The sequence below is a fragment of the Danio rerio genome, chromosome 19 (assembly GCF_052040795.2).
Source record: "Danio rerio strain M-AB ecotype USA chromosome 19, GRCz13ab, whole genome shotgun sequence".
NCBI classification, from domain to species: Eukaryota; Metazoa; Chordata; class Actinopteri; order Cypriniformes; family Danionidae; genus Danio; species Danio rerio.
Window position 1 is genome coordinate 9,737,276 of NC_141039.2, and position 14,881 is coordinate 9,752,156.

At 34.3% G+C, this 14,881-nt stretch overlaps 1 protein-coding gene and 1 long non-coding RNA gene across 19 annotated transcripts in view; one reads left to right on the plus strand and one right to left on the minus strand.

The window, feature by feature from the left end:
- Positions 1-6,569, plus strand: part of snx27a (sorting nexin 27a) — a 40,301-nt gene extending 33,732 nt beyond the window's left edge. The window contains exons 13-15 of one of the 18 annotated variants that reach the window (XR_015516047.1): positions 865-3,944; positions 4,013-4,492; positions 4,596-6,569. Coding sequence is in view for 1 of the 18 variants with exons in the window: in NM_001045100.1 (NP_001038565.1) it covers positions 865-932 (68 nt within the window). In the remaining 17 variants the exon portion in view is untranslated. Of the gene's footprint in view, positions 1-864 lie in introns of all 18 variants that reach the window. The other 17 variants (XR_015516049.1, XR_015516048.1, XR_015516051.1 and 14 more) reach the window with 17 other exon arrangements.
- Positions 6,038-13,911, minus strand: LOC147832464 (uncharacterized). The gene is made up of 2 exons (XR_015516522.1): positions 10,344-13,911; positions 6,038-10,202 (listed from the first exon to the last, which is right to left on the minus strand). It is a non-coding gene; the product is annotated as an uncharacterized LOC147832464 (long non-coding RNA).
- Positions 13,912-14,881: the final 970 nt, after the last annotated feature.

Below are 14,881 nucleotides of genomic sequence, written 5' to 3' on the forward strand. Positions count from 1 at the left end.
CATCCAACTCCATTTTCGACCATGTTGAAATGTATTTTTTGTTAATGATATTTTATGCACGATATTTCTGTTTGAAAATAAATCAAATCAATGAATTGTATTTAATAATTAGTTAAAATGTAAGCCATATATTATAATAGTGATTTTATATTATGTTTATGTGATATTATTATTGATAACATTTTTAAATTGTATAAAAATCGCTTCATTGGCATTGCATTGTCATTGAAATGCTGCTGTGTTTTTTATAATTAATGCAGCCCGGATTATATTTATGATTTCAGTTTTTAAAAGTAATGATTGAGATTTAGTAATTTTGTAAAATTGTGTATTTTAAGAGGCTTTTTATATCTATGTAGTTTTAATAATTCAGCTGGTGAGTGCCAGCACATTCATATCATGTACCATTAACAAAGCCCGACCCCCTTCTCTGTTTACAAATACAAGTGCAGCCGTTTAGAGGTCATTTCTGGTTATGATGTCAGAATTTATGGGTATTTTGGAATGGATGTGTGAATGGTTTCCTCTGGAAAAATTCCAGAACGTTCTTGACTGTGTGAAAAGTGCTATATTTAATTAACCAGGAAAGTCGTTCTGGTAATTTTCTGGATATTTATGGGTATTACTGTCTGAAAGGGGATAATGGCTACCTGTGTCCAGCATTCTTCAAAATAACTTCTTTTGTGCTGGTTAGAAGGAGAGTAAATGAGAGAATTTGTTTTGTTGCGTGAACTATCCCTTTAACCTTACTGAAGTGTACATTAAATCTCTAAACATAAACACACACACACACACACACACCAAAATCTTAAAAACTCATGTTAAAGTTCAACAAGGTTAATAAAACTCTTGTGTGTTCTGCAGAATACCTCTCGCCGCTGGAGCAGCAGAAGGGATGGCGCCACCTAGGGGGCGAGATAGCCACGTCCTAAACCTCCTCTCCAGATGCCCTGTGGGAAACAGCATCAGTCACACTAGAGCAGACCACCATAACACGCAGACCACCCAGACAAACGTGTGCCTTTCCGATGCGGAGCGCTCCATAAGCCAACGCAGACACACAAAGCACCGCTGCGGGAGACGCTTCACCCCCACATCCAGAGCACCAGTGGGTCATCCCATCAGTAGAGACTCGCATTTAAACATGTCAGGAACCACACAGACCAGATCTTCCATGAAGGAGAGCGGCTCTTCTGTAAGTCTACTGGCTGGAGAGTTTTGGAGAGCGTTAGAGAACGTAGAGCTGTTTTCAGGGCAGCGGAGGAATAAATGACCACTTTGTGATTCGGATTGACATCACGGTTTAAAAAAATCAGTATATAAGAAAGGAGAGACGTCATGCCTTAACAAAAAAAAAAAGCTCATTAAATTATGTAGCAAGGTTTCCATACAGACAGTTAGTATGGGATCATTCTGAAATAATGGAGTTATTGCTAGATTTTTATTTTATTTCTAGTTACTGAGGAGTGAACGCATCTGGCAGCAGAGAAATGGGAAATGTGTGTGTGTGTGTTTGTGTTATTAAAAAGGATGCATGGACGGGTGTTAAAGGGTTAACCTAAAAATGATCTAGAACAGTCTGTCATTTATTCATCCTCATGGCATTTTTCAGCCTTTTTTTAATCAAACTTGAGAGATTTCTGTCCTCTTTTTCAACCTAAATTTGTTTTAAAATGTTTATTGAAGGATCGTTTACCCAAAAATGAAACTTCTGTCGTAATTCACACACTCTTTACTTGTCACACATCTGTTTGAGTTTTTTGAAAAATGATGAAAACCTGTAACCATTGACTTTCAAAGTAAGACAAACAAATACCATGGAAGCCAATGGTTACAGTTTTCTAACAATTTTTTTAAATGTCTTTTAAAAATGTTGAAAACCTGTAACAACTGGTTTCCATAGGATTTGTTTTTCTTACTATGGAGGTTGATGGGTACAGGTTTCTAACATTTTTCAAATTATCTTTAAAAAAATGTAAAAACCTGTTCCCATTGGCTTCCATGGGTTTGTTTTTCTTACCATGGAGGTCAATGGTTACAGATTTTTAACATTTTTCTTAATATCTTTAAAAAAATAATAAAACTTGTAACCAGAGGCTTGTATAGGATTGTTTTTCTTCCTATGGAAGTTGATAGTTACTGGTTTCTAACATTCTTCAAAATATATTATAAAGATTTTGAAAATCTATTACCATTGACTTCTGTGGTATTTGTTTTTCTTACTATGGAATTTGATAGTTAAGGATTTCTAACATTTTTTTTTAATATTTTTACAAAAAAATTGCAAACATGTAACCATTGGCTTCCATAGTATTTTTATTTTTATTTTAAAAGTCGATGGTTACAGATTTCTAGCATTTTTCAATATATCTTTTTGAAAACCTGTAACCATTGGCTTCTATAGGATTTGTTTTTCTTACTATGGAAGTCAATGGTTACAGAATTCTAAAATTTCTTTAAAAATATTGTTACAAAAAAATTGAAAACCAGTAACCATTGGCTTCCATAGTATTTTTAATTTTCTTTCTATAAAAGTTGATGGTTTCAGATTTCTAACATTCTTCAAAATATATTATAAATATTTTGAAAACCTGTAACCATTGGCTTCCATGGGATTTATTTTTCTTTCGATGGTTACAGATTTCTAACATTTTTCAAAATAGCTTTTAAAAATTTGGAAAACTTGCAACCATTGTCCTTCATAGTAATTGTTTTTTCTTACTATGGTTGTCAATGGTTACTGGTTTTTAGCATTTTTCAAAATATCTTTTTTTGTGTTCGACAGAAAAAGGAAATGTTTTGAACCACTTGAGGGTGAGAAAAATGTGGGTAAATGTTCATTTTTTTGTTTGAACTATCCCTTTAAGAGATTTGTATTCAGTTTATATGATATACATATAAAATGCTTATTTTTTATTTAAGAACATTTCAAACGGTTAGAGTTGGGTGAATAGACTATATGTGTTTTATTACGCAGAAAATTTATTACATTTTTTTAAACAAGAATGAGAAAACTTTTTACTTTTTTATGCCCGAGAGTTCAAACTAGAACTAAACCAACATTATTAGATAACCACATAAAGCCTTTGAGAGGAATAAGAAGAAACTGAAACATATATAAGACAGACATATATATACATACATAGTCTGCTTAGTTTTGTTTATAAACAAATGTGAACAGACAAGCAAAAACAACCAAGTAGTACCAAACAAGATAAGGACTCACCCCCCAAAAAACTCAGAAACTAATGAGGTCAATGAAGGTTAGAGATTGACAGAAACTTCTCCTGTTAGATTTTCTTTACTATTGTTTTTATTGCTTCAGAGGGACTTGAGAGTGAATAAATGATGAGGATTTTCAAGTTTAAGATGGAGTGAAAAATATTTAAAGGGTTAGTTCACACAAAAACGAGAATTCACTCGCCATTTAGTTCATTTAAATCTGTCAAACACAAAAGAAGATATTTTGAAGAATGTTGGAAAGCAGTAAACATTGACACTCATAGTAGGGAAGAACTATATTTGGAGGCTTTAACTACTACGTACTCTCATCAAAAAATAAATATAATGTTCTTACTGTGTTCATAATGTATTGCAGAACACTTGGGATACGGGTAGGGTTAGGAATAGGTTTAATAGTGTTGGTAGGTTTAATCAATCATAAAGACATGTGTTTACGCATTAAGTTCATTGTAACAAATTATTTATTTTAGTGTAAGTACATATTAGCTAAACCCACTTCATATAAATATAAACATGGAATTCAGTGGCTACTATTTACCAACATTCTTCAAAATATCTTCTTTTGTGCTCAACAGATGATAGAGGGAGAGTAAATGACAGAATGTGGATTTTTAGCTGAACTGTCTGTTTAAGTGTACTGTGCACATGTGACCTGTAGGGGGCCCCAGTATCAAACACACAGCAGCTGCGCTCAGGATGTGGCTCTCTTTATCTGATGGTCTCAGAGGGAACATCACAAAGTTTGTTTCACTCTTATTTATTTTTCAAGACTGCTGAGGCTTCCTTTACTTACTCCTAGAGAAAGAGCCGCACCGCAGCGTACCTGCCGACAGGAGCTACAAAGAGAAAGAAAAAGATGGAAAATAGTGCAGTCTTGATAGTTTAAATAATTCTCTTATATGATTTCAAGAACATTTCAGAGGCAGAAAAAAAAACAATTGGTTTCAAGTTAAAGCGATAGTTCACTCAAACCTTCTGTTGAGCACAAAAGAAGATACTTTGAAGAATGCTGGAAACCAGTAACCATTGACTTCCATAATAAGAAATACACATACTATGCAGGCCAATGGTTACAGACTTTCCAAATTTGTAAAAGATATTTTGAAAAATGTTTAAAAAATCTGTAACCATTGACCTCCATAGTAAGAAAAGCAAACTCTATGGAAGCCAAAGGGTACAGGTTTTCACTTTGTTTGTTTGTTTTTTACGATATTTAAAAAAATGTTAAAACATGTAACCAATTTCCATAGTAAGAAAAATGCATACAATGGAAGCCAATGGTTACAGTTTTTCCAAATTTGTAAAAAATACTTTAAATAATGTTGAAAGCCTGTAACCATTGACTTCCATAGTAAAAAAAAAAATCAATCCTATGGAAGCCAATAGTTACAGGTTTTTAACATTTGTAAAATACATTTTATAAAAATGTTAAAAACCTGTAACCATTGACTTTCATGGTAAGAAAAACAAATCCTATGGAAGCCAATGGTTACAGGTTTTCAATATTTTTAAAAGGTTATGAAAAATGTTAGAAACCTGTAACCATTGACCCCTATAGTAAGAAAGACAAACTATGGAAACCAATGGGTACAGGTTTTAAATTTATTAACAATACTTTTTGAAAATCTTAGAAACCTGTAACCATCAATTTCCATAGTGAGAAAAAATGTATATTATGAAAGCAAATGGTTAGAGTTTTTCCAAATTTGTAAAAGATATTTAGAAAATGTGTAAAAAAAAAAAAAAAAAAAAAAACTGCAACCATTGACCTCCATAGTAAGAAAAACAATCCCACGAAAGCCAATGGTTACAGGTTTTTACGATTTTTAAAAATATATTTAGAAAAATGTTAGAAACCTGTAACCTCCATAGTAAGAAAAACGCACACTATGGAAGCCAATGGTTACAGGTTTTTCCTACAATTGATGTCAATGTTTCATCTTTCTGCAAAACATTCTATTTAGTGTTCAACAGAAGAAACTCGAAGGTTTAAAACCAGCAAAGTGAGTAAATTTTCGTTTTGGGGGAGCTGAACTATCCCTTTAATTAACAGATCCTTCCGCGTGTTTAAATAGAGCCATTTTAATGCGCAACTACAGGTTAAATTGTTTATAAAAATATTCAGAAGGAACGACAACCGGCCCTCAAAACATGCAAAAACTTCATACATTTCTTAAGACATGCATGTTTGGTGCACTTCAGAAGCTTTCACCGTTCCATTCCAGCACAATACTGAGATAAATCCGCTTATCCTCGTCCAAATGCTTAAACCACCTTGGCTAAAGATACCCTGATCAATAAGTGTGTGTGTGTGCGCGCGCGCGTGTGTTTTCTCCATTAAATTGCTCTCTGGTTAGAGTAAAGCCTCCTGTCACAGTAGCATCTGTGGTCGACGAATATTTACAAGAACTTAATTTAGTGTCTTCAGTCCTGATTATTTCCGTGTTTGAGTTCCGCCAGTTTATCAATGTGAATGAAGTAAAAACTAAACAAGGCTTGTGTTTTACGGTCGTGTTATTTGTCCTTTCGTCAGGAGTGCGCAGGTGCGACTCTTTTTGTATTGTTCAGATGACATTGAGAGTGTTTCACCTCGTAATGTTCACCAGCGCTATGAAATATTAATCGTTTGGTCAGTGTTTCTTATTTGTGTCAAAAAAAAGAGTTAAGAATATGAATGTACCAGAATGTATTTATAACATGGATTATTATTTTTTGTCATCATAACTTGAACCATTTAAGATACTTAACGCGCTTCAGTTTAAATACACTAACACTGAGTGTGTTTTGTTTTGGATGTTTTTTTTTTACTTCAGGCCCACCTTGAAAGTATTATTATTATTAATGTTTATAAGTGTTTTTCCCCTAAATTAACGTGTTGGGATGATTACTGACAAGTTAACAGTCCGTGTTCTGCGCTTCATCTGTACATTTGACTGCTTACGTGTACTTACTGACAGAGTCTTTGTAGCTTTTCTGACTGAAAACGTTAATTTATTTTTCTGCTAAATGGAGAGGATTGAAGGTCTATGTGCTGCGGTGGGTTTCGGGATGGGATTTGTATATGAGAGAGAGAAAAAACACGATATATTGCATAGGGGAAGGAGATAAACAGATATGCGTTATTTCACGTAGCCGAGATGAAGGCGTAAATTAACAATACTATCGGGATTCAATAGTTTTATATCTGAAATGAGTGAAGGTTAAACTAACCAGAGTTATAAAGCATTAAAAAAAGGAGAGATGAAGAAAAACTTTGAGAAACATCATGTAGGTTGAAACATTGTAACATACTATTTTAAATAAAATGACCTATTGATGAAAAACAATGTCTTGTATGTGTTTATTTCTTGTTCAGGTTTTTTATAAGCAAGCACATTAGTATTTTTCCCCCTTGATGGTCATCTTTTAAAGCATTGACATTAATAAAATGTTAATGAGTGTTAATCATCATAATCTCACAGACTTTTTTAAAGTACAGATATGAAAAACAAAGTACAAAAATAGCTGCTTCTAATGAAGCTCAATAAACCCTCTGTACACTACAGCTAACACCGATATAGCCTAATAGAAAATGTAATTAAAGGCAACGTTTTTACAGTCATATTGTCCAATTTTGGTGAGTCTGAGCGACCTGTAGCTGACAGGAGGGGCACCAGGTGTGTTCTGCTGCTGTAGCCCATCTGCCTCAAGGTTGGATGTGTTGTGCATTCAGAGAAGCTCTTCTGCATATCTCGGTTGTAACGAGTGGTTATTTGAGTTACTGTTGCCTTTATATCTGCTGGAACCAGTCTGGCCATTCTCCTCTGACCTCTGGCATCAACAAGGCGTTTTCACCCACAGAACTGCCGCTCACTGGATATTTCCTCTCCTTCAGACCATTCTCTGTAAACCCTAGAGATGGTTGTGCGTGAAAATCCCAGTAGATCAGCAGTTTCTGAAATACTCAGACCAGCCCGTCTGGCACCAATAACCATGCCACGTTCGAAGTCACTTAAATCCTCTTACTTCCCCATTCTGATGCTGTTTGAACTGCAACAGATCGTCTTGACCATGCCTAAATGCATTGAGTTGTTGCCATGAGATTGGCTGATTAGAAATTTGCGCTAATGAGCAGTTGGTTAAGTGTGCCTAATAAAGTGGCCAGTGAGTGTAAATCGTACATATTCATTGAAAAATGAATCGAAATATTAATTTCCCTTTAGGCTCGCACAAATGTTTTTTATTTGCGTTGGTGAAAAGCAAAACGACAAAATGACCGTCTAAATGATGACCATTCACATGGGGCTGTGAAAAGGATTCAAATGTGTGCAGCAAATGTGTTTGTCTCAGGTGACTTTCCTTTAATTCACTGCTAATATAAAGACATTTATGAGCGTTAATCATATTTCACGTGGCTCTGTGAAATATATTTATGAAACAGAACAAAAATACAAAAATAGCATCTTCTATTGAGTACACTCAGTAAACCCTGCTCAACTGGATATATGTGAAGGCTTATTATTTAGCATTTCTGTTTAAATCTATATTTATTTAAAAAAATTAATAAAATAAAAGGTTGTAGCTTCTGTGAAAAATCAGTCATCTGAACATAAACTATGCATCTGTAATGATGTAATACTCTTTTGACAGATATGTGTTTCATAGTTTAAATGGATAATGGTATCATTTTCAATATCTTACAATTATAAACCTATTTTCAACGTGTTTTCAGGTCCCCCTTAAAAATGTATGTACACTTTTGTTGGATAACTGAACATAACATTGACCAAAAAAAATGATAAGTGGGTCACAGGCAACTCAGTCTCAATGGAAATATGTCACCCGGGTTACATTTTTGAGAACCAACAAACATGTACCCTGTTGTACATCTTGCAGTTTTTGTTTTCGCAAACCCACTAGAGGGCGCCGTATAATTTTTGACAATCTCAAATACGTGACTGGGACATGTTTTCTCATATATGCCATTTCTCAAAATTCAAATAAAGGACATTCCTGGAAAAAAATGTCCTGGCAGTTTATAACCAGGTTTATGTAACAATATACACCACCAACCCAGACAATATATCACTTTCAACTATTAAAAATGTTAATAAAGGTATAAACCTGAATCACAAAATAGGGAAAACTGCTAATTTGCGGATATTTTTTTTTACAGTGTAGCTTGATATTCCCACTCACCAACATCCCTAAACCCAACCATTAGTGTTGTCAAAAGCAAACTAAAGATCAAATCCATCAAGCTGCACACTTCTATCGTGATCTTACGCTGTTTTTTATGGGTTTCGTGTTTCTGGAACTATCCTTTGCCAGACTCGAACCCAGTCCGCTCTAGTGTCCCAAGTCTGACGCGATTTGTGGTGAGCTACCAAGCAAATCAGTCTTTCTGGAAAAGCCATCCACACGGATACAAGTAGTCAGTAGCCATGTTTCCATCCAAAGAAGCTGATTAAATGTACGTATGCGCAAAACTGAAATACCACATGAAACATTGCTGAATAAAGCACCGTTTTCCAAATAGTAAAAGGAAAATGAAAGTTGCTGCTTTAGGAGGCCTTTTTTTCCTTATATGATGACTTGCTTATGTATTAGAATACATAGACGAAATGCAACGGTACGCAAAATAGTCTGTGGTTTGTCAAATCCTTTTAGAATCATCTCTGCTCGCACAGATTTGCGCATTCTGCTGATGTTTGCCATCAAGGATGGTCGTCACTTCTTTACAGTGATCCCGTGCAATAACGCGGTTCACTTTTCACGGCATGCAGTTTCGTGGATTTTTTTTTTTTTTGTGCAATTTGACATGCTTTTTTTCTTCAGCACATTGGGTTCTGCGTCCTGATTTGCTGTAGACCACTTTCAATGCAAATGTCTGTGCCGTGTCTCCTGTACAGTACAGAATTCCCACCATCGCACAAAAAGTTGAATTTCTGGACATGCTAAAGGAAGGTAGAAGTAACGCAGTTATAGTGCGCCATTACAGAATACATAAATGAAAATCATGGCTTTGATCTCTGGTTTCATTCTATAATTCTGGACTTATTTTTCAGAGAAGGTTTGAACATTGAAAGTGTTTAAACTAGAGAGAAAAGTGTAAAAATGTTAATGCCTGTCTGAGAAAAGTGTATAAAGTGTGTAGTGAAAGGTTTTACAGCCTTAAAACATCTATAATAATTGTAAAAAATAAAGTGGACTACTTTACCTAATTTCACCTATTGAATTTCATCTATTGCGGGTTATTTTTAAAACATAACTCCCGCGAATAATGAGAGACCACTGTAAAACTTTTAGAAATGTATATCATCCTTCCATATAGCTGTCACTTTCCACCATTTTTGTTATCGTATGATCTGTTGAAGCAAAATCACATGACTTTTTTGATGCGCTTGCTGGAGTTTTTATATATAAAATTTGTTTCTTCTCATAAAAGTTCATCCTGCTCAGTTGTGCGCATTTTTTCAAAATGTATGTGCATTTTGGCATTTCCATCCAAGTTTTTATTTAATGCGATATTTTAAAATGTACATAAAAATAAAAGGATAGAAATTCAGCATAGTACCAGCCCATAGCATATATTTTACACAAAAAAAATCTGCCATGTGTACCAGGGAGCACATATATGAAGAGTTCAGATGCAAACCCCTCTAAATTCATCAGACCTTTTTTCATGTAAATGAGCATTTTGAGGCTCCTCTGATTAGGTTTGAAAGTTTAATTTTACATGTAATGATGAGGTTATTAGCTAGTAAATGAAATAACTTTTTTTTTTTTTTTAAATGTCACTTTAGACAATACTTTGGTTTTTAACAAGGTAAATTTTCTTATGCATCAAAACCAGCTAAATCCATTTCTTTTTTTTTCTTCTTTTTTTTGCAAAAAAACCTATTGAGATATAATGTCATTAGTTAAAAAATACTAAAGATGTATTTAGAAAATATTTACCAAACATAAGTCACATTACACTGAAAAAAAATTATTTGAAGATGAATCCTTGGATTTACTAAAAATGTTTACGTTAAGTATTCAATTTAATTTGTTTGTTTAAATTCAACACAAATAAATTGTTTGCAACAGTTCTGCATGCAACACTTTTTTCAGTATACACAGTATAAAATGATAAACCAGGGATTAAGTAGAATGAAAATGAATGAATGAAATCAGTCAAGTGAGTGTATTAATCTGTAACATTAAATCTTGACATTAATTCAATCTTAACAATCTGTTGTCATTTCTGATATCTGAGATTTAGAATTAATGTAAGTGGAACAATGTAAACATTGTAAACCAAGCTTGTTAGATTTAAATAATGTAGTGTGAAAACACTGTGAAACATCAACATCTGTGCATTGTCCATTATTACAAATGTAATATAATTTATTGAAGTAATATAAACAGTGTGTAGTTTTATACATTATATTTATCTTTTGAAAAATAGCTCACATAAGCAAATAAAACACAAGGTAGGCCTACTGGGCAAAAAAGGGAATGTCTCTCTGACAATTTTAGAAGCTGTCATTCATTCTTTCTTACCACACTCAAGGTCTCTTTTTAGTCTCTTGTTTATCCATGCTATATTAACGAAGGGCATCTTAACTTCATCTTTCATGAAACGCAGTTGCTGTTTATTATATAGTAAATCGGACTCAATCAAAGTAGCGTCACTGCACAATAAAATGTGAATGTATGCTACACTTCCGACTCTGTGTTATAATTTTCTTAGGTCCCACTTTATATTGAGTGGCCTTAACTATTATGTACTTACACAGGAATTAATAGTTTGTTACAATATTTATTGTGTAAATACATGTATTTATTGTGTACTTCTGCTTGATTAAATACCTGTATGTAATTACATCTGTAATTAACTTCTGTAATTACATTTGTAAATACACTGTTGATCATTCCTTACACCTTAACCCACCCTTAAACCTACCCAGCAAACCTGTCCATAACCCAACCTCTATCCCAACTCAAAAGCACCACAAGTGTTCTCAAATACATTATGAACACAGTAAGTACATTGTATTTATTTGTTTTATTTTTATTTATTTTTTATTTGATGCAAGTACATAGTAGTTAAGGACACAATATAAAGTGGGACCTTTTCTTACAATGCACAGAGTTTTGAGGTAAGGGATGTTTTTATTTGCCATTCACTGACAATCAGACAGCCTCATGCAGTTCATCAAACTCCATCTGTTAAAACAGAATCCTCAAAAGCCGGCGTGTCAGCGCTCCATTACATTGAAAACATATGATTCGACGTGCCTCCTGATATAGCCGCTTTTGCTGTTAAAGGCAAGTGGCGTTTTGCCAACAAACTTAAATTTTTCTGAATGCGCTGATGCTGGAATTTGGATGATTTGAAGCAAAACTATTTGTTGAATATGTACTACGTGCCTAAAGCATTCACTTAATGTCATTAGCTCATTTTGGCAGAAGTGGTGTTTGGTGGCTTTTGCATCCGAACTGTTCATTTATCGGTTCTCAAAAAATGTGGCCCTGGGCACATTTTCCCAATGAGCCTGTGTTGGTTTCATCTGTCAAAAACATCTGTGTGAACCAAAATAACCAGAAAAATGGTATGTTTCAAGACAAGAGGAAAAGCTTATTTAATTACCTCAAATAAAAGAAAATCCAACGATGAAAGAAAGCCGAAATTCAGAAAGAAAGAAAAATGTGATCTGTTATTCCAATAAAGGACTATAGATCTCCCTGCTGTGGAGCTGCATGTGGAATTAAACAGCAGCTTGCACCCTTGTCTCTCACGCGCAACCACTTGGGAAATAATTTGCCTGGAGCCGGCTAAATATTTAAATGAAAATTCATTTATTTATTATCACAAGGACTCCAGGGATTTGGCAGAGAATTAGCTACACTTAAAGCACGTGCCTGCCCGAGCGCCAGCGTGAAGCAGGCTGATTACTAGAATATCACACTAGTTTAATAATGCTTCTAGATGATAAAGCGCTCGAGTTAAAGCTCAATATGACATATTCATGAAATTAACTGGATATTTAAGTCAGATCTATATCAAAAATTTAGAAGCTGATGAAAGACTGCCGGCTACATAAAGTGTGATAAATTAATAGAAAGGATGGTGTTAAAACGCATATTTAATTAATGGAACACTTATAATTGTCTCATCTTATTTTAATATGTTCCTTTTAAAGAATATTATCTTCCTGAGAGATACAACCCCTTTTGTGAAACTGCTAACACAGTGTAAGAGGCTAAATTATCATATGCATCTGTTTATATGACAAAACATGCTTTTTGACTCAAGAAGGTCCATACTACAAAGGCAGATACTGATAAGATCAGGGCCTGTTGTGTGGTCAGGGGTTTTATGGTGTGGTCACATGTTGATTGGTCAGTTTGAATGTCTTGAATGGTTTAGTCACATGGTCAAGAAAGATACAAAATAGGTGGTAAATTCTGGCTCTCTCTCTCTCTTTTCTGGCCTGCTTCTCTCCTGCTCTGCTCCTCTCCTCCTCTGGAGTCAATCTTCTCTGACTCTACTGCAATCAGGCTTCTGGGCCTGCTCTCTTTGTCTCTCTCTCCCTCCCCCTGTGTCTTTCCTTCTACCTCTGGTAACTTTAATTTTACATTTAAGCTGGGTACAATTTATATCATATGTTTTGTCATTTCATATTTGATCATTTTATACAGTATTTTGTAATTAATTCAGTTGTAACCATAGAGATTTATTGTCATTAAATCATCTCATTTTCAAGTACTTGTGAATTACTTTTGATTTAACATCAACACTTAATTGTTCCATATTGCAATACAATACAATCACATAATATCAACACTCTCCCACATTTATAGCTATTAATACTGCCCTTATTTCCGTTTTTGGTATGAGATTGCAGAAGAATGGTTTGACTAGAAATGTACAGTTTTTTACCATCATGCTGATTACTTTTTAGTCACTCGGCAGAACTACAGTTCGAACCGCTGTGGTTTAAAGACGGTTCTTACAACAGAAATGAAATATACTGTATATCCGTTATTTAATAGGTTCCTGGTTAGAATTGTGTCATTAAACATTGATATTTGCAACATTTAATGTAAAAAATGTAACTGTAATTAAGTAAACTAATATCTAAAGATATCCAGAAATGTTCAACAAAAGAAAAAGTACTGAGAGCTCAATATTTTATTACTGTAATTTACATGACCAATCCAGACTTTAAACTGCTAAAAATGTCATTAAAAGTCTCTTGAATCAGATGAAGCCCTTGACCAGTAGTACAACCCCAAATCAGAAAAAAAGTTAAATAAACAGAAACAAATAAAAGAAAGTAGTGATTTCCAAATTTACTTTAACTTGTTTTTCATTGCAGGCAATATAAACACAAAATAATTTCATGTTTTGTCTTGTTAACTTCATTTCATTTGTAAATACACGTCCTTTCCTATCATTCAGACCTGCATGGATTGGGACAGGAGCAATTTAGGGCTAGTAATCAGGTAATTTGGGTAAAATAATGATGTGATTTGAAACAGATTATGTCAACAGGTGATTGTAATTATGATTTGGTGCAAAAGCAGCATCCAAGAAAGGTCTAGTTCTTTAGGAGCAAAGATGGGCCTGATAGGCCAGTTTGTCAATAAATATGTGAGAAAATTATTGAAATGTTCCTTAAAGAAGATAGAAAGACAAGGGCGCAAGCCTAAGCTGAACAACTGTGATCTCTGATCCCTCTGGCGGCACTGCATCAAGAATAGTCTTTCGTCTATAAGCAATATCACCACATGGGCTCAGGACTACTTTGGTAAACCTTTGTCAAGTACCACAATATGTACACTGTAAAAAAAATCTGTAATTTTATGGTTTATTTCCGGCAGCTGGGGTGCTGGAAAAACTTAAATAATGGCCGTTAAATGACATAAATTTACTGTAAATAACAGAGGTTGAATTACAGAAATTTACCAGAAATTTAAATTTAAGGAAATTTCTGTAATTTAATGTCCGTTATTTCACGGTAAATTTCTGTAATTTAACAGCTGTTATTTTATCTGTTTTTTCCGGCTCCCCAGCTGCCAGAAATAAACTGTAAAATTACGTTTTTGTTTTTTTTACAGTGTAGTTACATCTACAAATGCCATTTAAAACTGTAATGTGCCTAAAGGAAGCCCTATGTTAACAGTGTCCAGAAGCACCTGTGACTTCTCTGGGTTGACACTGTGTAATATTTTCAGTCAAAAACAAAAACTGCACAAACGCTTCTCTAGCAGTGGTTTGATATGTTAAGTTTGAACACCTAGTTAAACTCCTTGGGCCCTATATCATATACCCTGTGCAATGTGGTACAAGGCACAACGCAATTGTTGTTTTCTAGTTTCAGCTTGGTGAAATAGTCATTTTGACATTTTGCGCCACGCTGCTTAAATAGCAAATGCATTTGGGCTCATATGTGAGCCCATAGGCGTTATGGTCTAAAAAAGGAGACATGTTGAGGCGCATTGCTGGCGCGTTGCTGTTTTGAGAAACTATAATAGTCTGTTCTATAGACCAGAACAAAGCCGGTCTATTGTCCAGTGCAGGGCGCGTTAGTTGTGTGCCTCACTTACAAACTGCTTAATACACACAAGATGTAGAGCAATACGCAAATATCTTTACATATGAAAA